General features: G+C 44.2%; 1 protein-coding gene across 6 annotated transcripts in view; it reads right to left on the reverse strand.

Annotated features, from left to right (window-relative positions):
- Positions 1–48: 48 nt before the first annotated feature.
- The window catches only part of Huwe1 (HECT, UBA and WWE domain containing 1, E3 ubiquitin protein ligase), a gene marked incomplete at its 5' end in the record, with an annotated part of 121,129 nt that continues 95,609 nt past the window's right edge, over positions 49–25,568 (reverse strand). For 4 of the 6 annotated variants that reach the window (XM_013502817.1, XM_013502816.1, XM_013502814.1 and 1 more), the window contains 29 exon segments: positions 49–667; positions 1,137–1,327; positions 1,614–1,795; positions 2,080–2,197; positions 3,000–3,105; positions 3,229–3,516; positions 4,183–4,323; positions 4,926–5,043; positions 5,434–5,679; positions 6,335–6,493; positions 7,898–7,994; positions 9,215–9,342; positions 9,914–10,116; positions 10,384–10,516; positions 11,701–11,857; positions 11,965–12,089; positions 13,315–13,927; positions 14,586–15,132; positions 15,952–16,054; positions 16,177–16,465; positions 16,542–16,756; positions 17,628–17,758; positions 17,942–18,197; positions 19,178–19,465; positions 21,289–21,334; positions 22,704–22,858; positions 23,030–23,119; positions 23,397–23,575; positions 24,185–24,413. In XM_013502817.1, the coding sequence (XP_013358271.1) occupies positions 565–667; positions 1,137–1,327; positions 1,614–1,795; positions 2,080–2,197; positions 3,000–3,105; positions 3,229–3,516; positions 4,183–4,323; positions 4,926–5,043; positions 5,434–5,679; positions 6,335–6,493; positions 7,898–7,994; positions 9,215–9,342; positions 9,914–10,116; positions 10,384–10,516; positions 11,701–11,857; positions 11,965–12,089; positions 13,315–13,927; positions 14,586–15,132; positions 15,952–16,054; positions 16,177–16,465; positions 16,542–16,756; positions 17,628–17,758; positions 17,942–18,197; positions 19,178–19,465; positions 21,289–21,334; positions 22,704–22,858; positions 23,030–23,119; positions 23,397–23,575; positions 24,185–24,413 (5,636 nt within the window). 6 annotated transcript variants of the gene reach the window in all.

A 25,568-nucleotide genomic window follows, 5' to 3' on the forward strand; every position in this document is an offset into this window, starting at 1 on the left:
GTTGTTTCATTTTAAAAATTTGAAAAAAACTCCATTTGTGAAAAGTGAGTTATGAAGAGTGCTCTTTATTTGAAACCTCCACAACACAGACGCCAATCTTGTCTCGCATTGAATCATTAGCTGTGCACATCAACACATTCCAAGCACAAATTAAGAAATGCAAACAGAACAAAAAAATATATATATATATAATTTTTTCCCCTATCCAAAGGTTTCAAGTCTCAATGCAGCAAATCCTTCTGAACACAGAATCTGAGGAGCACACTGTTCAAACAGTTGGGACAAACAGGTCCCTGCAAAGGCTATCGCCTTTGAAACACATGGGCTGGGGGCCATGGACAGCATGTAAAGGGAAGAGGTGGTGAGGAAAGGGGAGGGGAAAATGAGCAGGAAAAGGGGAACAGGTATGTGCTGGGGAAGATGGGGCAGCTGGGACACACACATGGTGAGCTGATGGACTTCCTTTATTGGTTTTGACAGTTTTCTTTCTGGTTCTTTTTAAATTTCCCCCCTCCCCAGGTCCAACAATGGTAGAAAAACCCCACAGAGGCGGGTAGGGCTTCATTAGGCCAGCCCAAAACCTTCAGAGCACTCCTGGATGGCCAATAGTAGCATGTGGCGGAGCTTCTCAAAGCTCTCATAGGCAGGTAGGTCCAGCTGATTAAAACTAGGGAAAGAAGATAAATCAGTCCATGAAGAGAGATGGTAACTGAATTCATGTTCCCCATGTCCACTGGTTCTCTTGCACTGCGGGAGCCTACCCTCTCAATTCTTGATGACTCCCAATTCTGTCCAGCCTGGTCTCCCCTCTTCAATCTAATCTGGCTCCAAACTGGCCATTAGGCACCAGAATCATAAATCTGGTCTCTGCTGAATTCTTTAGACTTTGGCTCTCTGTAATGTACCATGCATGCTCTCCTGTGATGGTGTTTACCTGCCAATGTCTCCCCACTCCCCACTGTATCGAGTTCATCTTCTTATCTCAAGCATTACCTCCACAGAGCCACTAAACTGTGAGCTAGCTACCACAGGGGTTCAGGCCTGGGCCAGATTTGTATTCTCAATCTTGGGTAGGGGCCTAGAAACACCAAGTCTGCAAGCTTGATCTGAACGCTAAGAGAAACAGACCCTCTTACCATGTGTGAGCTGAAGGCAGGCGATCTGTGGACCTGTCATCTCGATGGATCTGAAATTTCTGAATGCCATTCATGCCTTCAAGGGCAGCAAAGCCTTGCAGGGGCACCTTGGAAGTACCCGTGACAAACTGGAGGAACTTGGCACGGTCAGCTTGGTCAAAAGAACGTAGCGCTCTCCAGAACCACTGGATCTGCAGGACAGGACACAAAAGGCCATCATTAGGAAAAGAGCCCTGGAAGGCAGGGGGATGGAATTTGGGAAAAAGGACTAGACTTAGAATCTTAGGTAAGCCCCCTCTGTAGGACAGGCTTTAGTTCTTTCACTCATGAGATAAACACCACCTGAAAATACTTTCCAAGGACAATGAATTTAGGTACCTTGTCATCCACAACCCTTTTCCTCTAAGAGTACTGGCTTATAGGGTATCACACAAATTACAGTAGTTAGCAGCAGCAGCAGCAGCAGCAGCTACTTACCTGAATAGAGTTGGACTGGTACTTGTGGTACTCAGTGTTGGATTTCAGATCATCAATGTCGATGGTGGGCAGTCCTGATATGAGCAGTTCTAATTCTTGTTCCGTGAAGATGGAAATGAGGCGCTTTGGAATGATCTCATAGAAGCCTTCCAAGAAAGCTGCCAGCTGTTTGCGAATGGCTCCTGATGAGAGAACCAAAAAGCCACGTGACTTCTGAACTTACAGAACTACTGGCAGTCAGTTATGCCAATATGGCTCCCGATGCTTGCAGATCTGCCTGCTTTACCTACCACTACTCCATTTCTAGGCTCCTGTAAGAGAGGGGCCTTTCGGTCAGATGTTTTGACTCCTTTTGTACATGACATTTTTGGATGTGTCATAGCTGAGAAAAGATGTTTCTGAAATGAATGGGGATCGACCTCTTCCTGTATTAAGCAACATGAGTTCTAAAGGACATTTCTCCTACCTGTCATTCTCATCTGGCATACCAGGTGTACATACTCCTTCTTATTCTCCTCTGTTACCAAGATGTTGGCTCCATTGGGTTTGAGGTCACGAACTTCACAGACTCCAAATTCTTGGACCTAGAATACCAGAAACAACAACTGTATGTACCAAGCTTGATCCAAGATAAGACTAACATAAGGACTTGGGAATATACTCTAAACTCTGTGCTATACCCTGAAGCAGGGAGATGAAGCAAGTCCATAGTAAATTGTAACTTTTCTTCCTACTTATTAGCTCATAACTCCCCTGAGAGGAAAAGACTGAGAGCATGAATGAAGGAAAATTCTTTGGCTTCTAAACACATTAGGAAGGCAGGCAGGATAAAAGGGAACAGGGCAGTAACAGCATGCCTAATGCATGTAATGTAATACAACACAATCTTTTAAAAATTTTTTTATTGAGACAAGGTCTCACTGTGTAGTTCAGGCTGGCCTTGAATTCATGGCAATTCTTCTGCCTCAGCTTCCCTCCTGAGTGTCAGGATTATAGGTTTGTGCCACCATTCCCGGTAACACAATCTTTGCAGAACACAATTTAGGGGAAGGGTAATGAAGTATTTTTTTATTTTCACTTATCTCTATTTGTATCGTTTTTCTACAATCAATTATGTTCAGGAATGAAGAATTATGTACTGGAGCATATTTGAAAAGGGGAAATTAAGAAACAGCCTGGATTATTTTACCTATTCTGATTTTTTATTTGTAATGTCTCACAAATACCCACTGCTCACTGCTTGACGGGTTATAGGATATGGGGCTTCAAGAAGTCAAGATGCTTCCCTAGAACCACGAGAGATCATCCAAGAACAGTTCTAAGGTGACCTCAAAATGAGTGTCCTGAACTGCCCAGACTGTACTGGGGACACGATCCCCAACCTACCTCTGTGCTGAAGGTGAGGTCATAGCCTAGTGTGGAGACATCATTTTCCAGCAGATAAACCAGACCCTGGTAGAAGTGGTAATCTTCACTCTCCATATCTGTGTATCTGAAACACAATTAGAGAGGGTCAGGGGTGTGTCTCTGTGTGTTATGGGCACAGAATGGGACACAAGCAAAGCATGTGAACTCCAGAACTGGGAAGAGTCTCAAGACTGGGCCATATATTCACCTGACAGACTTGCCCAAGATGTGTTTGTAGAAAGAGCGAGTAAAGTAGCACTCTAAGAGGCGGTTGTCATATACAGCTTTGGCCACAATGCGTCCGACAAACTTGAAGTAGCTGAGGTGGTTAGGGTTGCAGTGAGAAGATGGATTGATGGTGTAGGTGACTCGATCACCAGGTGAGGTACGAAACAAGGCATACATAGGGTTAAACATCTCTCGAGAGATGATCATATACCACTCCCGCAGGAGCCCTCCAGCATCCTGCCCTTCTTCTCCTTCAAACACTATATACCTATAAAAGAGCAAGAACACAGCTGAGCAAAAAGCACAGGGCAGAGCTGTCCATTTACCCAACAGTATGACTGAGGGAAAGGATGTGAAGCAGCCTTTGGGGAGTATAGTATTTGATGAAAAGGTGAACAGAGTGCCAAGAGAGCCCCGGGAGACTCTGACTTGTGTGATTACATAGATGGGCCCACACCACGAGGGAGAGGGAAGAATCATCACACAAATCCTGTAATTTCCCTTCAGCTCCTGTGATACTTGGTATTGTGAACCGCTGATCTCTATTTGGTTTCAGAATCACCAGTCAACAGTTACTCATTCGGTATAGGTGAGTCATGCACATACGGTCTCTCACAACCCAAGGTACAGTTTGTTCAGCAGGTTTCCCACTCTTAGTGTAACAACAGTAAAAGCTCTCATTGCGAAGCCTTGAGGTATATCCTTATAAATACCAAAGACTTTTCTGTCTGGAAACTGTTGAGTAGCTCAGGCAAAGGGCCAGAAACGAGCCAGACAAGGATGATAGAAGGCAGCTCAGTGGAATTATCTAAACCAGATTCCTATGGGGGAGGGCAATGACTCCCTAAATGTCCTGTATCTGAGGCCACACTAAGGGATTGCCACTGTGTACAAAGTGCCCCTGTCTTGTCTGCTCTCTGTTCTAGGTTCTTACAATCGATTCTTCATTTCTTCAGGGGATTTGCGATGAAGCTCACGATAGGAGTCTTCAAACACATGGTCACGGCGAACGTGCACAGCCATGTCTTCTTTCCGGAGCCCTTCGTCCAAACGCTCTAACTCTTGGCGGAAATACCTTGGGAGATAGTAAAAAAGGAAAACAGGATGAAGGGTAGCACAGTAAACTTTCATTTGTGTGATTAGGACAAACATCCACAACACTCTCTCCATCCCCCAAGCACTCTAATCTCTGTTCCTCATCCACTTTGGAAAAGCCCAGTAGTGGGAGAGGTAGACCATTTATTATCAGCTTTAAATTTTTTCTATCTCCATTGAGTAAGGGCCCACAGACATTGTGGTATGGAATTTCTGCAAGTAGGTAAGCATGTGCATGCATCCAGAGGGAGTATGGATGATGTTAGAGGTGCTATAGAAGCCCCCCCCTGAACCTGGCTGAGTATAGCTCAGGCATTTGCAGCTCCACCATGACCCAAAAGGATGGAATGGGACTTCAGCAATCATATGGTTCATAAATCATATGGCTCTCATTTTGCTGAAGAATGGACATGGGTGAAACCTAGGGGGAACAATGATTGTCAGTGGCAGAGCTGAGTCTTCCTTCCCTATTTGCACCATTCCATACGCTGCCACCAAGAGAAACTTCTGGCCCCAGGAACACCTTTGGCTACTTCCTGGGAGGGGAGATACCATTTGAGGACCCAAGCCCCCACCACATACTTGCGCTTGACATCGAAGTCGAGGACACGAATATAATCTACCAGGACAGCAAAAGGCCCATCAGCAAGATGGGTGGTGGACTGCCGTAAGATCTGGTTCAACACAGTGCGGTGAGTCTCTGAGGGTAGAAATGAAAGCAGGAATCAGAACATCATGGATCCCAGAGGCTACAGGAGAGCCCACCAACTAGCAACTATCTCTTCCTTGTTTTGGTGACCTAAAATAGGAACCAGCCAAACCCACAGGCCAGCCCTCAACTGTGAATTTGAATCGGAGCATTACTATCTACCCCTACCTGGCTTCTCATAGCCTGAGGAAAAAACTCCAAACCCCCTCAGAGTGGCACACATGGGGTTTCCAGAGCAGGTGCCTACTGACTTTGCTACACGCATATTCTCATAAATGCTCTCACTCTTTCTCACTCTGCGGTGTAAGCTAAGGATAAAATAAATGAAACCTTGTATAAAGTGAAGCCTTCTACACCTGGGGTTCTGAAAGTACCCTGTACCTGCAAAGCGAAGGAACTTCTGTGTATCAGGAGGCAGGCTTGAGGAGATATGCATAGATGAGGGCTCCCGGGAGAAGAATGGGTCAAGGGAGGAAGGAGTGGCTGGGGTTAAGGGAGCGGGAGAAAGTGGAGGAGGCTCATCCTTGATGTGTGCCAGCTGGCTCTCACGAGTGTCTCGAACAGGAGGCTTGCTCTCCCGTTCTGTGGCATGGACCAGAAAGAAGGCCTCAACGGCAGGCTGTAGCACTGTGGTTAGGAATGAGAGAAGTGATGCTTTAGTTTACGAACTTCAACGTATCTTTTTGCCTTCACAAACAAATCACAGAAACAGAACATGGGAGAAATAGTGAAAACTGGCTGAGAAATACAATGGTGGAATAAAGTCACAGAAGATGCCAGCGCTTCCTCAAAGCCAAAGAACAATGGCATAGGTAACCACTTATAAAGATTCACCTGGTCTACAAAGTAAGATACCAGCTATTAACCCTTAAACGCCTAGTGTTCCATTTTTGGAATGCCCATAACAGTGGAACATAACACAGTTTCTCCTCTTGAAAGTCTTGTTCCTTGAGTTTTTCTAGGTAACATATGTGAATTTCACGCACAAATTAAAAAAACACTGTGAACTTCAGCATAAATGGGTTAAGAGAAAAGGCAAATCTATTTTTTTCGGGGTGCTGGAGATGGAACCCAAGACCTTACACATGGTAAGCGTGTGTCTTAGGAACTATAACCCTAACCCTAAGAGAGAAGGTAAAACTGTTTACAACACTAAACCCAGAGAACAAACCATTCTGCTTTGAATAATTCTTGTTATAGATGCACTGAGGACTATTGTGAAAGGAAGAATTTTAAGTTGGCAAAGGAGATTTGGAACCAGGGCCCGCAAAGCACAGCTTACCTAGCACCGCATGCTGGTCATGGGATTCCTCCAGTTCCTTTAAACACTCCCCTAGCATGTCCCATAGCTCATCTAGGCTCAGCTGCTCACTGAGCAGGGGTAACTCAGGTGGCCTCTCTTCTTTTTCTTTTTCTCCCTGTGGGGTTCCATCTGAGGCTACTGAATACATAGAACACAGAGTCAGAAAGCTTTTGATGTATGCACGACTTAACGAGTTTTTCCCCCCAGACCAAATGTATAGGGTACTAGACAGATCAAGTTGAACAAACTGTTCGCCATTCAGTACTACTCACTGCACAACATATGAATTAATGTCCAGTTCTGTATTGGATGGCATTTAATAAAATAATCAATTTGGTTCCTCAGTTGCACTAGCCCTATTTTAAGTGCTCAAAACCCCCCATGTGGCTAGTGGTTGCCTAGTCATTGAAGCTTCATTAGCCCCCAAAGAACCTCTGAGTATGTTACCTAAAGGTAATGCAACAATTGTCTTCTAGTCTACAGAATGTATTTTCTGAATATCATCCTCATTAAATTCTGACAGTTGCCCAGGAAGCAGGCTACCTTCTCCCTATGCTTTTCCAAAGGGACAAAGCCAGAACATAAAATTAAATCTTTTTTACTCTTAAGTTCCACGCCTTTTAAATTAGTCACCTTGTCCTGGGACAGTTTAAGACCCCGAGAAGCCACGGGGCAAAACATAGACCTCCACCCTATCTATAGCCAGTATCTTTCCTGGTACTCTTTGGGGTATACTCTGAATTTTGCTAAGTAGCCATGGAGCAAGTCCAGCCAACCAGCTCTTCCTCTCTCTACCACACCTGTCCCCTGCTTAGGCTTTTTCTTAACCTCTGCTTTTTATCCTCTACCCAATCCTGACTATTCATCAAGGCTCTGCTAGGAGGCTTGAATCATGGCCCTGGCAACTACGATCCTGTGATCTTGCGTAAAAGAAGATGGATAGAGTACATGCAAAATAGCTACCTTTTAAAGTCCTGATGAATAGTACACGACTTAATATAGCATTAAAAAGACAGATGTCCTATGAGAACACTAGTAGCAATGTACTCAAAGGGTGCCAAAAAGTATTCTCTGTACAACTGACTTTAAGAAGTATCACAAATAATAGCTTTCATTGTGCCAGGTACTTCTAGGCACTCTACACACAGTACTATTTAATCCTAACAATAGTGAACATCTTTTATTTTATTTCTCTTTTTCTTTTTTTCCTTCCTTTGAGACAGATTCTCACTATGTAGTTCAGGCTTGCCTCAGACTCATGGATCCTCCTGCTCTACCTCAGCCTCCTGAGTGCTGGGATTAGGGGCATGCACTACCACGCCTGGACTGATCCCTTATGTTAGATGAGGAAAAACTGATGCAAAGAGAGGTTTGCCTCCCACGACTCAAAACACACTTTGTCTCCATGTGTAATATTCTATCACAACGTGCTTTGGTTGATTTAAACACTGAATTTATACACTGGGGAGCAAAAGATCCAGCAGATGATCTCTAAGACTGGCTCTCCCTTTTGCTGGGTTGGAAAATGGAAGTAGTACTGACCAATGGACTGAGTATCCTGAGCACTGGGAGATGGCTGGTCCACATCCATGGGCGACTCCTCTCTCCGGACAGATGCCTCTGACTGGCTAGACTCCGACTGGATAAAAGGGAGACAATGTCACATAAAGGGTGCAAGTCTGCTTTCCTGGGAACAGGCTAGAGGTTGGCCCTTCTACTTCTTATACATTGAGCTTACATCTGGTTGGGGAACTGTAGCTCTCTAGGACAAAAGAATGGCTTTACCACTTTCTTTGCTGTCAACCACCCTGAGCTTGCAAATTTTCCAAAGAGCTCCAATATTTCCTATACTCTACTCCTGAGTATAGACTTCAAGTCTCTTGAGACAGGTGTGTGTGTGTGTGTGTGTGTGTGTGTGTGTGTGTAAATTTAGACAGACAGAATGTAGGTTTGGTCTTTGTCTCTATTTGTTCAAACACAGATAGATTAGTACTACCTCTCACCAGTAGATATTTAAAAAGCCAACATCTGTCTTATCAGGTAATAGGCAAGAAACTGGGCAGAAAAACTTATGCTAGCGAAGCAGCTGTATTTTCCCTTTCTACTCTCCTGGAGTCGTTGCTACTAAGTTCTAGGCTATGTGGGATACATTCAAAGAAACCACACTGTGTAACAGTAATTCTACACAAGAAAAAAAACTAAACCTCAGGAAATCTTTATTTCCTGGGTCTTGGGATGGTTAGCCTTACATGTTGCAAGAACAGGAAAACAATGAAAGAGTGCTGCACCAGGCACATTATGTCAGGCTTTTATTATAGTCATTCTGCTGGTATAGTATTAAGCTGGCTACCTAAATACCTGAAGATCTGCTCTTAAAGTGCCTGACCACCTAGGTGCCAAGGAATTCTGGAAAACAGAGGTAGAAGCCAGGGTGCAGAGGGCAGCTATAGACAGAAGTGGCTGCATGGGATAGGAACCATGCCTGGGGGACTTTCAGGGGTAGGATTCCTGAGATGTTTCTGATGCACCTGCATTGTTCCATGAGACTGAAAAAAACTTCACCCCCACATCCCCTCAGAACCCAGACACTTAGCATTAGGCAGTTTGCAAAAGCGCCACTACCGACTGGATAGCTGGGAATGGGGTATGATGGGCCAAGGTTTAAATCAAACCGAATTTCAAACCAAACCAATTAACAAACAGTAAGAGAAACACCAGCAGAAAAGTAACCCTGTTGGTCCAGAAGCATTCACATAGCAAACTCAATGCAAAAGCATACAAGGGCAATGAAACCCCACTGATGACATGGGGGGCGGGGGGAGAGATGAATGAATGAGGGGCCACAGGCATCATGCTAACCGTTGCTGCTTGTTGCTGTCTCCGCGCCCTTTGACCCTCACGTACCATTTGTATAATGGCATCAGCCTCAGCCTCCAGCTGCCGAACAGCTGCCTGGATGCTGCTAGCTGAGCCTAAACCGGAGGAACCTGGGAAAGGGAAAAAAAAGGGCAAGATATAAAATGCAAAAAGAAGGAATGTTTGATTCTTTCTCTCCTGTCTCCATGCTGCCACAGGGCATCTTGCTGAGGTCTCTGAGCTTTAGTTCAAGCAGCTTCAGAGTATTCATCAGGCACTAAAATCTAGCATTACAGATAAAGGCATGGGTCATGGCACTAGGCAAAAAGATGAGAGCATGTGAGAGGGTTCTGTGGGATAGGAGGAAAGAGATAGGGGAAATGATTTGGCAGGCCGTGGCTGAAGCAACAGGGCCTCAGTGTTTTAGGAGTAACCAAGGAAGCAGAAAGGAAGTGCACACCCAGTGAGGTAAGTCTTGTTCAAGAAAAGGTTTATTACTCCTTAATTTCTACTTGCTCTAATCAATCTGCTATGGAGACAGACTGAATGCAATACATAATGCAACCATCCACACTTTGAACCTTATAAAAAAGGATCATTTTCCTTTTGGAAGGAAACAAAATGTTGAGTCTTTTCCCCTCCATGGACTCTAGGCTCTCCACCACCAACCCTGCCCCTCAACTGGACACTCTAGTTTCATACCTAGCCTGCCTGTCTGCTTGGCTTTCTTGTTAGCTCGGCGTGTGTCGTCTCGGAGCTGGATGATGACCTGTAGTACCCTCAAGAAGAACTTCTGGGTAGATGTCTTGGATGTCAACATGGACATAGAAGGCAGCTGGAGCTCCCGGCCACCCAAGGGTCGCTTCTGAGATGCCACAATTACCACATTCTCAGCCATGTCAAACCTGGATAGTGTAGAGGTGGCTTGCGTATATTGACAGCATCAAAGCATAAACACCCAGAGCAAGCAGGGCTTTCTGGTATCTCCAGAAAGGCAAGGAACCTCAGAAGGAAATCTTACAAGTATAGAGAATTAGAAAAAAATCAAGTCACATGTGTATAGGACGAATAGAAACATTACCCACAGAAAGAAAATATAAGAGGTGAGCAAGAGCAACCTTTTAGAATGCCCCAGATTCTAGACCACAGCAGAAAGTGCAGCTACCACCCACCTGCTCTGCATTTTGCCTTTCAGTTTGGTGGTCTGTGGCTGTTCCTCAGGTAGGCCATCAGGAGAGAGTGTTTCACACTGGGCTCGCCGCTGCTGTTCCAGGTTGTATTCCCGTAGCTCAGCCAGCAGGGTACCTGGGTAGGAAAAGGAATCATCAAGTGTTCAGAGATTTTCCTAGTCAGCAGTTGCAATCCAAACCTTCCCAAGAGACCTGCCCAGGCCATCCTCATTGCAGAGAAGCCAGGGTGAACACGATTTCTGCTCTGTTCAGATTATTATGTGTATTCATGGATCGACCATTTGGTAACCATCCATTTACCCAGCCTCAGGGATCTATGAATTGCACACAAAATACAGCTTCGTGTAGAAAAAAGATACAGATCTCTTTTGGAGGCAAACAGGCTATGGTCTAAGTCCTATATATCTCTTGAAGTTAGAGGTTTTATGGTGATTGCCGGCAAATTTCTTACCGTAGTCCCAATTTGCTTAGGCACCTTAATAATGGGAATTATACTGCTCAAACTCCCAAGGTTGCTATGAGAATTACAAGGTAATTACATAGTAGTACAGTGCCCAGGCAGTACCTAGCCCATTGCAGGGGGGAGGGGACCTCAATAAATGGTAGCAGCCCAAAAACGTCAGTAGGTAGAGGCCAAATTCTTTCAGATCCTTATAATTATCATACAGTAAATACTTTGAGTTACAAAAGCCAGTCAACTCTCCTAGTCATCCAGCCTCAGGGACATTTGTGAGAAGATAAATAAGCAAGGACCCAAGACACAGGGAGACCCACAATTGGGATGGGGGTGGGAAAAAGCAGACTCTCCATTTTGACAGAAAATCTGTTTTTATTCTTCTGTCTGGATCATTTCATCACCCTGAGTTTTACTTTCTTCTTGCTAAATTAGGAAGGAAAGATGGAAAGGAGACAATGTGCAAGTGTTAAAATTTTTGCATCCTCAAAACTACACAAAAGCAGAAGGTATTATTCGGCTCTATGATTCCTGAGCCTAAATGCAGTACAGGTACACCTGTGAGGTGGTACATGGGGCTCTTACAGGTTCTCATTAGGGAGAAGAAAGGAGGCCCTGCCATGCCCATGTATACTCTTGTCCAGACAACCAGCCATATGCTAGGCACTGGGGACATAGTCTAGCCTTGCTCTCAAGTAAGAACTAAACAGAATAAAATAGGGGTTGTGCTATGGGAGAATGGTAATAGTCTAATTCAGTCGGGGGCCTTAGGCAACACTTTCAAAAAGAGATGGTGCCCAAGTTAAAGGTTTCAAAAAGAGAATGTCTTACTACTGTTTTATTACCTATCTGTTTACAAAGGGTATAACCCAGATGGCGAGCCCCATTTAGTAGCAGCTTGAGAACTGTGTCCCGGGTTCCAGGATCCCCTCGAGAGAGCTGCAGTAACACATTGGCTGCATCCTCTAGGCCTTCTTCAGAACAAGAGTGTGATGTTAACACCTGGAAAAGGAAGGAAAAAGGGGTAAGCCCCAAGGTAAAACTCAAACCATGTCCACCCTGTCTCCTTTTAGTCTCCAACCTCACATCTCGTAAGTGCTTGGACTCACCTCCACAGAGAGCTGTAGCTGGTTTTCAGTGAGACCAGAGGATACCATTTTGAAGTCAGCACCACTGCTGCCTCCCTCACCCACCTTTGCTGGAGATTTGCTGCCTTTAGTAGTAGTAGCAGAATCTTTGAGGAAACACAAGGAACACTGTAAGGCTCTGTGACACAAGCCAGAGACTAAAGTGGCAGAACCAAGGAATTGCTGAACTTTTCAGAGCTTCAAAACGAGAAAGAAATGAACCCTACACATTTCTCCAAACTGTTCCTCCTACTGTGATACATCTTACCCAACCTACTTTTGCAGGTAATCCTTAGTCATCTGTTACAGGGCTCATTTCACGGGATGTTCTAGTTACCCCAACTGACACTGTATCCAGCATGTTTTTGAATGATATTCTACAAGAACTGGCTCCCCTCACAACCACTATGGAAATCAGTATGGAGGTTCCTCAAAAAAACTAAAGAGAAATTTCATTTGACTCAGTTATACCTCTTCTGGGTATCTTCCCGAAAGTCAAAAACATATTACAGTAATCTACACAAACCTATGTTTACAGCAGTACAATTCACAACAGCTGAATCTCAGAAGTGGCCTATGTGCCTGCCCATCAACACATCAATGGATAAAGAAAATGTAGTATATATACAAACAATGGAGTACACTACATAGTCATAAGGATATACAGAATCATTTGTAGGGAAACAGATGTACCTTGAGACCAAAATGAGATCGTAAGTGAAGTAAATCAGACACAGGTTAAATATTACAGTTTCTCTTACAGGAGAAACACAAAGTATGAATAATTTAAAGAACAAAATAAATGATAGATAGGAAATAGGTAGGCAGACTTTATGGAGATGGGAAGGGGCAAGAAGGGAAAATAAAAGATGAAGCTGTAGTATGTATATGTTATCAATTCCCCATGATGAATATATTTATTATATGCTAGTAAGAAATAGCCAATAAATAAATATAATTGCAGCTTATTATAGGACAAGGAAAAGAACTGGCTCTCCTCAGCTAGGCTGGAAAGGCTGAGAGTTCCTTGATGACGAGAATTTTCTCCTTTCAGTGCCTAGACTAAGAAAGGCAAATTCACTGAATGCCTGCTGACCTTCACAGGAGTTTCAGTGCGTGTATGAGAGAGGGAGGAAAGCAGTGGGAAGATAAAGAGAAAAGGAAGGAGGAAGAAAACTGGGGCAGACAAAGGCAAGAAAACATACTATGCTTTCACAAACAGAAACCAGGCCTATGTCTACCATTTAGGGAGGACTCTGTGGGTGCAAAAGTGGAGGTGAGATAAGAGCCACAGTACATGCCCTATAGCTCCCAGCCGACACCCAAACTTACTTGAAACAGTAGTGGTAGCAGTCGTGGGAGTAGTCACTGTGGTTGAAGCAGCTACTGCAATGGTGGAAATAGCTGTGGCAGCAACCAGAGCTGGAGCAGAAGTGATAGGGGTGGTTGCAGCAGGGGGTGTGGGTGTGGCGGCGGCAGTGGTGGCGGTAGTGGTGGTGGTGGTAGATGTGGTTGAGGAGGCAGCAGTGGTGGAGGAAGCACTGCTGCCAGAGTTAACCTGTGCTTCTGATACTTTGTTTTCTGGGAGAGCAATTGAGATGAGAGACAGGAGTCTGAGAAGTTTCTCAGTTAAGAGAGAGCTCCGGCGGATGACGGGGTGTGACAACATGTTCATGAGCTGCCCTAGTGGAGAGGCCTCTAGGCTATATGGGGATGTTTCCCCCTCGCCACCAGCGCTCACTGGCACTGACTTCACGGAGTTCTTGCCTTTCCGGCTGACATTCATGTTGTCCAGTTTTACCAATAAATCCCAGAAGTCTGTGCAAATGCCACTGCTGGTGGTCTGTGAGGAGCATGGGCTGCAAGCCTGCTTACTGCCCCTCTCCCGATCGCTCTCACAGTTTGTTTCTTTGGTCCTCTGCTGTGTGAAGTGGCTGGGAAACACCTGCCAGGAAAAGAACAGGCTTGTTTTAAGGGGTCTCCACAGAGAATGAGCTTTCCTGACAGGGAATTGGTTATGAGACTTTCCTCTCCTTTGGTAACACAGGGCAGATGGCTGATGGCAGTTTTATCCAACAGACGGTGAAGCAGCCTAGAGAAATGAACAAGGGCTTTGTAGCAAGGCAGACTGAATAGCAAACTTTTCTGAGCCTTAGTTGCTGCTCATAAAATGGGGAAGGAAACGACACTGTTTACAAAGCCATTGAAATTAAACAAGATGATGTATTTTGCACAGTGCCTGGCATAAAGCAGGTAGGCTTTCAATACGTAGTAACAACGCTATTATTCAAAAAACACTGATTGGAAATGGCATGAAGTATTAGGTTTAGCTATTATCACATTTGAAAGTACATGACAAAACCACTGAAATCTGAATCCGAACTTCTTCCTCAGGTAGATGTTCTGATGACTTAGAGAATGCACAAAAACTATAGAGTTCAAAGGTAAATAACCTAAGTTATTTATTGGACAATTTCTTAGAAAGGACACAAAATAAGAGCAAAGAGGAAGACTTGGTAGCCCCCTTAGTATCCAGATTTCACATAGGCTGTTGCTGTCACCCCTTTCTATTCCTAGGAGTTGGGTTCCTTCAAGCTCCTCACCTTGGCCAACTGAATGAGTGTGTCTAGAACATGTCTGCAGACAACAGGAGCAGCCTGAGGGTGGATGTGGACAGTAGAGCCACTGCTTGCATGCTTCTCTGTATGTTTGCGCCCTCCTGAACGCTGGATCTGGAATATATTAGTCCTGCAGCCTAAGGCTGCATCCATGGATACTGAGAGCCAGGAAAGCTGGTTGGAACTCTTGGACTCCATCTTGTGTAGAAGGTCCAAGGGACGGTTCTCATGACTGCTTGACCCACAGCTCTTGCTTGACTTTTTGCCCTTTTCCTCACTTGTGGAGAGTTTGGGTGTCTCAATGCATAACTCACTCTCACTGCTGCGTTGCAAAATGGACAGAAGGCTACGAATGACCCAGTGGCGGGTTTGGGCATGATAGCAGAGATTTCTCAGTACTCGGTGTAGGCGGCTAGTATTGAGCTTTGGCTCATCCACAAAAAGCAGGACCAAGAGACAAGACAGGGCTTCGTGGTCCAGAAGAAGCCGTCCTCGGAGGCGGAGAAGAGTGTCCACATTACTGCCAGAAGGCCTAGAAATATAGTCTCCGGTTAATACTTCAGGTAGAGCTCTGGAATGAGGCATAAACTTGGGGGAGTAGAATGAACTAGATACTTCTAGGGATCTCAAGAAGGGAAGATGTACATAACTGCCTGCTTTGTGTACTGTACACCACGTACTTTATAATGCCCGTAATGTCTACCATACAGCACTGCTACACAGCCTACAAAATCACCCATTTTTGAGATGATGAACCAGAGGGGCAAGGAGGTAAGTGACTTGCCCTGTATCATATGATCACTGAGAAGGCAAGAGAGTCCTGACCAGTTCTGTACTATCCCTTGACTGGAAAAAATCTGACTGCATCTAACGTCTAGGAAATAATGCTTATTTTTACCCACTCTAGACCACCAGAAGACTGCCTGCCTCATATAAAATCACCTTCCCCTTCACACTTTGGCATGTTGGGCCCACTCTGCCACAGCATAGCTAAAAACTTACTCCTTCTTTCTACTTCTCCAATCTAGACACAATCAACAAGGCAAGCGGTTTCTTGTTTTCTTTTATTTGCATGGGAGGCAGGTAGCATGTCTTATTAAAACCATGGCTAACACGTACTACTGGCCTGCTTTTGTAATTCTGCTCTTTGATGGCTAGACTAACTCAAAAGTGTGGTCTTTTGAGAGGGGAGTTCGAAGATGAGGCTCTCTTAGTCATTCAACGAAATAGCCTAGAGTGGTCATTCAGCCTGCCTTTCAGGACTTTAGCTTCCATGTTTATAAAATTAAGAGACCTGGACTAATGTGGCCTAAGAAGTAGTATGAAGTAAGGTGAAAACAGACAGAGGTACCTGTTATGGCTACTACTACCCCCCATCTGGAAGGTACCACCTCTCTGCACAGCAAGGCGAGTGTACTGGACGCCACGGTTGCCACTCAGACGACTCGTAAAAGCTGGAAGGAAAGAAAAAGGAAATTGAGAATGGAGAAGGGAGGTTGCAAGCCGGGTCCAGGTAGGATAAAGGGGAGCAATGAACCTCCTCTGGCCAAGGCCCTCCCACTTGCCCTCTCTCTACCTGGACTTCGGAGAATGGCAGAGAGTGCTGAAGTGCTGCTGTGCCCAAACAGCCGCTCGTGCATAAGCTGCCGCTGCCGTGCTTCCTGCTCTCGTCTCAGAGCTTGGGCCTCGGCTGCAATGTCAGGTGGCATTACAGCCAACACACTATCTTCCATGTCCTCTAGAACACTACGACGCAGATCTGAGGGTAGAGTCTGGATGAAGGTCACAGGGTCCATGGGGGTATCTGAGCTGGCATTCTGGGCCAGTTCTCGTCGCTGTTGTTCAGCTCTCTGCTGTGCCAGCACCTATGGGGCAGAAGAAGTCAATGGAGGTGTATCTCTTGCCAGTTAGCTTGGCCCCATCACCTGCCCACTCACATACTTCCTCCTGAATGGCTGGAGGCAGGGCAGCCAGAAACTCAGGGCTGACTTCAGTCACACCAGGATTTCCCACCACTGTAGTAGCGGAGCTATTTGTGGAGGGGGCACTTCGGGTTGGTGGACGGATGCCCAGCTGATTCTGCAGGACTTCCCGACGGATGTCATCAGGCAAAGCAGCCAGAAAAGAAGGGTCTACGCCTTCGGGGAGACTGATACCTGAGGGAGATGCCAAGAAACAAGGAATTCAAGTCACTGCTTGAAGGAAACGAGCTTTGCGTATTTTCACTGGGCAACATGGCAGACAAAGTCTTTGGTAGGGTTGCTTCTTTAAGAGCAGCTCAGACTTCACTTCTCTACCTTTATCCTTTTTCTGGTGTTCTGTGCCTTTATTGATTTCCTTTGCTTTTAAAGGCTCAGCTGAAGCCTTTTCTTCTTTCTCAAACATTTACTGTGTTTCAGCCATGCCAGTGAAACATCCTCCCTAGCACCCAAAGGCCCATGTGTTAAAGGCTTGGTCTTCAGCCTATGGTGCCACTGGGAGATGGTGGAACCTTTAGGAGATGGGGCCTAGTTGGGAAGTCTTTCAGTTGTATACAAGTGCCCTTGGAGGGTTTATTAGGACCCCATGTGGTAAGAAATTTGTTCCACCTTGTGCTTCCACCATGATATATGCCTCACCACAGGCTCAAAAGCAATGAGAGTAATGGGACCATGAACTGAAACCTCCAAAACTGTGATGAACCTTCCCCCTCTTTTTAAAATTGATTATCCCAGGTACTGGGATAATTGATTTCCTTTTAATGGAAAGCTGCCTAAAACAGTATCAATGGAGATTGAAGAAATTAAGTAATGGCCTAAGTTGTAAAGGTAGAAGTAGCACAGTGGCAATATCTAAAGAGACCAAAGGTTACCGTGACTTTTAAGCCTGTGCTCATTATATTATGCAACAGCAGTACCCCCTTACTGGCAATCCTTCTCCCTCCCACATGCCTTTTTCTAGATGGAACTGTTTAGTAGACATTTCTACACAAAGAGCTAGTAGAAGCCAAAACAACCCCAAGACAGCCTAAACACCCATGAAACTCACCAGCAAGGGGATCTTCTTCTTCACTGCTTGTTGAAGGCAGCGGCTCTTCTAGGATTCCTCGGGAATCTGCTCCAGAAATGGCCACAGCAGAATCTCTGGTAGAAGAACTCTCAGAGGAAGCAGGGGGAGAGCTGAAGGAAATCAATTCTCAGGTTGTACTCTGCGGTGTATTTTCTCATTTATAAAACATTCTTAATAGTATCCATTTCTCACAGATACCAGGTTTATCTCCCCAGCACAATAGGCATACCCATGTTTGCTACTTCAAATACTCTGTAATCCATTCCTACTCTCCTCTTGCACACAGTGCTTACCTGTCCTCAGGTGGCTGGATAGATTCACCTGTCCCATCAGCCCTGCCTTGTACTTCAGCCACAACAGGCAGGGCATCCCCAGGAGTAGAGCCACCTGCTGTGGGCTGCTCAGAACTGCCAGCTGCTGAGGTATCACCCACAGCCTCTTCTAGGGTACAGGAAGCCAGGCTGCTGGTGTCCATGGGAGAGCCTTCCAGTTGACTGCTGACAGCTGTCAGTGCATCAGAATCTTCAGCTCTCTCTGGGGAAAGAGAGGCTGAAGGAAGTTACAGGGAGAGGTTAGAACTCTGCTTGGAAGGAATCTGGGTAACAACATGACAATGTCTTTGGTAGTGTTGCTTCTCTTCAGAATAGTTAGCTTAGACTTTTCACTTCTCTATCTTAATCTCCTGATGGTGTTTTCTGTGCCCTAACTGATCTGACTTGCTTCTAAAGGCTCACCTTATGCCTCTCCTATCATTTTTTTTTAACATGTGCTACGTTTACCTATGCCTGTCTAACATCTTCCCTAGGCACCCTATATAAAGGATTCTGTCACTGAGATTTCCAGCAGGTACCGCTTGTATACATGCATGTCACAAATTCTGAATAAACAAGTTCCTTAAAGGAAAAACAGAAAGAAATGACTCTTTAATGTTTCTCCAGAGTATATCACAGGCAGCATGACATGCAACAAAGAAAACAAGAAGGTTCTAATTTGTCCTGTTGGAATACTATGTTGAGAACTTTGAGGCCTCATTTGAAACCAGTGGTAAACAGTGCCATAGTAGAATTTAAGAACTGTATATATGGAGTCAGAGGCTTGCCATATGTGGAACTGTAGAAGTCAGACAGCTCTGGATTTTAATTTCAGGTCAACTACTTGCACTGAGTGACCTTGAGCTGATTATTTCATTTCTGAGTTTTGGGGTTTTTTTTTAAAGGAGGTAATACCATCTACTTTGGAGAACTATTTTCAAAGAGGTAAATAATAAGCTTGGCATGATAGCCCAGGAACAGAGTAAATGCCTCAATAAACAGTTGTATCCTCATCAGTATCACTAGATACTCAACTATAATCACTTGAGGCCACAGGGAAGAAATCTCAACTTTACCTAAGAAAACTAATGTAGAAGTTCAGATCATACTTGAGGACTTTAGCACCTACTTGCTTCTCTCAAGCAAGACTAGAGAAAAGCTGCAAAGATAGCCATTCTCTTCTGCTGCTCTGTCCCTAAAAGTTGAAACTCTACTCACTTATAGTGGGAGCTGGGGATAATTCCATCTGAGTCGTTTCTGCTTCTCCACTTGACCTTGTGGGGCCCAATTCCTCTGACTCTACAGGCATCAATAGCTGTGTAGAGCTTCCCCCTTCTCTAGCTGGGGACTGCAGCTCCTGAGGAACTTCTTCTAAGGCTGGTGGAGGTGGGAGTGCTGGTTGCTGTTGTGAGGGCTGCAGAGTACCAAGGGTCTCCTTGGACTCAGATGTAGCTGCATCAGTTGAAGACGGGGTTGTTGGGTAGCTGTCAGGCATAGGAGTCCCATCTTTCTCGGAAAGAATGATAATGGGGGTTAAGGGAAAACCAGTCAATGACCAGGGGAACCTTCCCAATCAACACATGTAGCTTCACAAGTGTCCCACTGAGCCAGTGACACAGGATTACCTCCCACAACCAACTGCTCCAAGAAACAGATCTTAGTTCGTTTGGTATACCCAGGACAAAGGCTATAAGCACAGTGCTAGCTCTATCCCAAGAACTAGAAATGTGACTTTGTGCAGCCTAAGAATAAAATTTTTTCTATGCCCCAGGTAGAAGGGGAATATTACAGGTCACATAGTAGGGTTAGGCTAAATGTCTCTATAGCTAGCTACACAGAAAATCTACTATCAAAAGCCTATGGTTCTGTCATTTCCTTATTTGCATGGAGCTAGAATTTCCCTCAAAACTGCTATTACAGTATACTTTCATTTCCTTCTTCCTTATTATACTACTGAGTAAATGAAGTCACTATACAGTCAAACAGTAAAGTGCCTGAGTTTGTGCCTAAAGACAAAATAATCAATTAAATGCTCCAATCAGTGAAGGATAAGCCACTTTATACTGCTATCTATTTACCCTAAATATTGTCTATCCCCTTCCACCAGGACTTTTCCCAGTCTCTATTATCCAAAGAACATCTGCACCTTTGTCTGATGGAGGCAACACTGCCAAGACTTAAGTGAATATGCCACACACCAGGGAAAGTAGTAAGTCGTATAGTTATCTTCTTATTGGGGCCTAAAATCCTTACCCCACAACAATACAACTTACTACCTCACCCCAGCACAAGCAGGATCCTTTAGTAAAGGCAGCAGGTAAAGGGCATTTTACCTTCTGGCAGACCCTTTCAGAAACCTTTTGCTAGATTAAGAGCACCAGGACACCTACCCTCCTTCACTGCTTTAAAAAACTGTGTAGGCTTTGGTACAATCATTTCCCAACTCAAGTGCCCAAGGAGACAGAAGATATAGGGAAGCAGAAGAAAGTTCTGAGGAAATAGGGATGGGGGAGACATATGATAGATAACCACATGGACCAGTTGTTAGTCACAAAATGGCGATTGACCACTGTTTAAGAAAATTAAAATGACCAGAAAACATTTATTCCATCAGGCCGACAAAGCTACCTTCCCCCAAAGCAGACTGTCCAACATAACTTTCTTGGACCTTTAGATTCTATGGACCAGTAAGATTTAGATATTAAAAAAAACAAAAACAAAAACAGAGAGACTAAAATAGAGACTACCATCTTTCAGTTTACTCATTCATGTAAGAAAAAAAATCTCATCTCAGTAACATTTAGTAAGAGTATTTTGATACCAAGTAACTACGAAGGATATAATCTCTAAACATAAAAATAGCCCTTTGAATGACATGAAGTTTAGCTTTAAGAAAAACACATTAAACTACCCTTATTTTGTTCATTTCCACTGAGGATTGGCATTTGAGAACTAATGTCACTAGGTAAAAACAAGAAAAAATGAACCATCATGTTTGCCAAAGAAACAATCACCTCAAAGATGTACACGTTCAGTTTCAGAGGAAAGGAACTGGATACATGACCTTACTACATATGCCAGAATAAGTACAGCATAATCAGAATAAGAACCTGAGCAGAGACATTCGTAGGGGAGGTGTGTCACCGTGGGAAAGACAGTAGACTGTATAGTTATCTCCAAGATGGGGTATGACCCTAAAACTATACAATCTACTACCTCATCCCACAGAGCACCAGCATCCATCTTCAGCCCACATGGGCCAGCTGCTTTCTAAGGGATAGGAAAGAAAACCCACTAATCAACTAACAAAGAGGGAAAGGGAGACTTACCTGACAGGTTCTGTTCAGTGGAGTCATTTGTCTTGGATGCAGTACACTGAAAAGACAAGGGACAGATCAATGTGGGACTTTTGTGAGCACATGAGATAGAAATCAACTGTGAGTCACTATCCCTCACCTAGACCAGTGATGGCGAACCTTTAAGGGCTTTCAATAAAACAGCCCACTGTGGCATGCAGGTCACAGGTTTGACACCAATGACCTAGACCATTTATGAGTTTAGTAATGAGACAGAAAATGCTTTCGCCAAGTGACCAAAGGAACGTATCAGTCTAATCTATCTCCCCTCCTTATTTTGTCCACCCTTGGTGTTTTGGGGGGGTTGTATTGGGGGAATCAACCTCAAGGTACCACACTTGATACACGTTAGGAAAGCACTAGCAGAGCTATATTCCCAGCCCTGGTATAGCTTTTTCGGCCATATACTTGGTTTGCTTATTTTCCACCCTTTTTCATGTGTTTGAAACAAACGTCCCTGTTTATAAGGCACAAAATTGTATATAAAGATATTTGTTAGATCAAACTTGTTAAAACTAAACACTCAAATGTCCTTATTTACCTTTTACATTATTTTGGGATTGGGTTTAAGGGCCTGGTTAGGCTCTCACACCTAGACTTCAACATCCTTATTTTTAATCTACCTGCTACCTTAAGTACACCTGTTTATTTGCTATGCACTTCTATTAGTTTCACTCATGTATTTCTAAAGCTGTAATGTCTGAGAGCCTGTAAGTTTCTGAAAAAGTACGTAAGCTTTTTAAACCAAAGTCATGCTAGCTATCACACAAATTGAAGGCCTAGAAAAGCAACATGTAGTGATAGGATTTAGGGTATGTGTATTTTCTCTGATATGACACCTAAATAAAACTTATTCAAATGATGTAACAAGGTCATCCTGGTAAGGTCCCTATACTGAAAGACCATTGAGAAATGAAATTAAATGACCAACGGCCTCAGTTGAGTCAGGGTTCCTTGTCTGGCTCTAGTCCTTGGACATAGAGACTATGAGGTGTGACTGTTTTATCTCATTTTATTTTACTTTTTCCCAATCGGATTTTATTGGTACATTTTTGATACATATCATGATCACCTTCATCATAGAGAATTTGTACTTATACATGATACAACTTGCTTGTTTAGGTGTGACTGTTGAGTGAGGACATACTCTGATTCTGGCTCAAGATTTCCCAGTGAGACACTGGAGAAACAACTTTTACTCTAGATTTGAATTCTTTCCCCCAAAATCCAGGTGAATGTATGGTTTATTTGGAATGAGAAATTTCCCAGGCAGGTTTAAGGTGAAAGCTCTAAGGTCCTTCAGTGACTTGGCACCACAAACAAGCCACAACCACAGGAAAAGTAAGGCACAAAGGCAAAGATGAGTCCTCCCAGCCCCTGGGAATCACCTGTGCACTCTGGTCCCTGTTCTCCTTATCTTCTTTGCCTTTGTCAGTTATCTTTGTTTCTTCCTCAGCCAGCTGTTTCCTGCGTTTCTCCCGCCTCTCTTCCAGCTCCTCATCCCTCAGAAATTCCAGGTGATTGACAATGGGAACTTTAACCACTGTTAGCAGAGAAGTAAAGATCAGAAGTTGTTTGGGGGAAGAAGGAGTGTGCTGGGGAAGAAACCATGGCAGAACTTGAGGGTACCATGAACCAGGGAAACAATTCTCTACATGGTTTGTAGCCCTGGAGGCTTACTACTGCCCTGATAACCAAATAAGCTGCCATATACCTGAAACACAGTCGTGCATGCTCTCAGCATCAAGAACTTTGCATTCCTCTGTCCAGCGGGTCAAGGCTGTAGGGATGCTAGACAGAGTTCCTGTAGGGGAACAAAGGTAAAATTCTTGGTCCTACTGAACCAAAAATCAGATTTTCTTAACAAGGACCCAAAGTCTATGTTAAGGTTTCGCACATAAAAGGTACATAAAGACAGTATTTTTGTTGCCCTTGGCTAAAAAAAAAAAAAAAAAAAAAAATCTCTGAGTGGTTTCTGCTCCTACAGCATATGGTTTCTCCAGGGTAGACACTCTTGCTTTTCCTCAGTAAGAAAAAAGCATGACATACTCTACACCCTCCCCTTTACTACACAAACTTACCTGCTTGGCTGGTAGCTGTGCTCTGATCATGAAAAAAGTCATCTAGCAGTTCATCATCAGACCTGGCAATGATGTGGACGTCATCGTTGCCTACCAGGAGGCGGGCTCGGCCTCGGCTTTGTAGGGGAAGGCTGCTGCTCAACTGAAGGATATCAGCAGCAGCCGAGGGACCAAGCAACCTGTAGGGTGATGGTAACGTACCCAAGGTCACTACCAACCTGTTACTATGAGAACCTTCATTCAGTTTCTCTATTAAATTCATACCACAACTAACACCCGATATAACTCTTAGTTACTTTCCAATTATGAGACAATTAGAGAACTTTATTTGGATTGAGAATGCATATTGTTCTGTAACTCCTGGTATGGGCAGTACCAGTACCAAGTTAGGGTATAATGCCTCTGTAGTTTGTACAGTGACCTCTATAATACTTACATCTCTCTGTTTTGCAACTCTGAAAAATTGTTTCTCCTACTAAACACTGAGCTGGAAGGCAGGGATGTTGTCCTGACTACATCCAAAATGTCAAGTGCTTGACATGTGAGATGCTTAATAGCTGAATGTATGTACAGGATTTTCAAGTAAAAGAACAGGTCATAGCTATGTATGTATAGGTATTTTACCAAAGTCTGTACATATATCCTACAAAGAAATGGGATACACATGTTATTTGTGTGACAATAGCATTAAGAGAGGGACAATTTCCTGAATAGTAAAGACAATGCTGAAACTCAGTGAAGATTCTTAAAAAGAGTACCAGTGGGTCCAAGAGATCGTTGTAATTTACCTCTGAAGTATAAGAGGAGGGTTGGGCTGGCGATTCCCCGGGTAGTGAACATGAATGGTGTGGCCTGTATTGGCTGTCAGCTGCCTCAGGGTCCTCTGACTGCGTCCAATGCCCTGAGTGAGACGAGTTGTGGAGGAGCCACTGCCCAGTGTCAGGGAACTGTGATCTGCGTGGCGTACCATCAATGGGTGGGTGGTAGGGATATTTCCTGGGGATGGGGGGATGTCTGCTGCAAGGATAATATGCAAAAAGGGGTCAGTGCCAAAAAGACATTTCTTCCATGGTTGTTTAAACAGTACCATGTCTCCTGGGCCTTACTTCCTCACACGGAAACCTGAGCCTTGTCCTTTCTCCCTCATTCCCATCAATAATCTACAATCACTGACACTACCATAGCTTATGCCATCATCTCTCATCTACATACACTGCAACAGCCTCCTAAGTAGTACCTTCTCCCAACCCATTCTCCACACTACAGCCACAATGATGCTTCTAAGGCCCCTCACACACATGCTGCTCCCTCCATTTTGAAGACCCTTCTTCCTCTTCCTGTATCTGCTCTTTTTTCTTGGTCTGAGATGTCACTTGCCCTGTGATACCTGACTCTGATAGACTGGGTCACATAACCCTTTAATTTGTGCTTTCTTCCACACTACAATGTAATGCCTGCTAACTTAATATTGCTACCTGATCGTATGTTCCTATGAGGGGCAACTACTTTCTGTTACTGCTTTATCCCCAGTATGCACACCTCAAATATCTGTCCAATTTGCTGAATAGACAGAAGTTCAACTGTAAGGAAGATGAATGAAAATCACAAAAATAAAGAAAATTATGGAAGATTATCTTGAAAATTAGATAATCCAACCCATTTTTTTTTTAACATTTTCATTTACAGGTGATAAACTGAGGCTCAAAGAGGTAAGAGATTACTTGGCCAAGACAATGTAACAGAACAGTGTTTTCTGCTATGTCATGCTTCTGATCTGAGGTCAAGACCTGTCCTGTCAAGACAGCTTCAGTCTAAGAACTTAATTTTATGACACTTAAAGTGAACTTTGATTTGAGAGGGGAGGGAAGAGATTCCCCTAAAAAGACGTATCTTTGATGAAGAGTAAATATGTTCAAATCCACTCCCCAATGCCAAGCTCAAAGGTGTCCATCCAAACCCTCAAGATCCAGGGCTACAGGGAATAAGGGTTGAGTGCCCTATCACTGTAGCATGTATGCGGGTGCCCGATGCAGTCAGCCTTGGTCTCACAAGCAAAATGATCAAGTTATCCAGGCTCTAAAATAGCTGCCTGTTTACAGAAGCAGCCTCTTTCTTGCTAGTCCTTCTTCTAAGGATTGAAAGATGGCTTCAGATATCCCTTGCCCCAGGAAG

The sequence above is a fragment of the Chinchilla lanigera genome, unplaced genomic scaffold, assembly GCF_000276665.1.
Source record: "Chinchilla lanigera isolate Chin_1 unplaced genomic scaffold, ChiLan1.0 scaffold00074, whole genome shotgun sequence".
Classification (NCBI taxonomy): domain Eukaryota; kingdom Metazoa; phylum Chordata; class Mammalia; order Rodentia; family Chinchillidae; genus Chinchilla; species Chinchilla lanigera.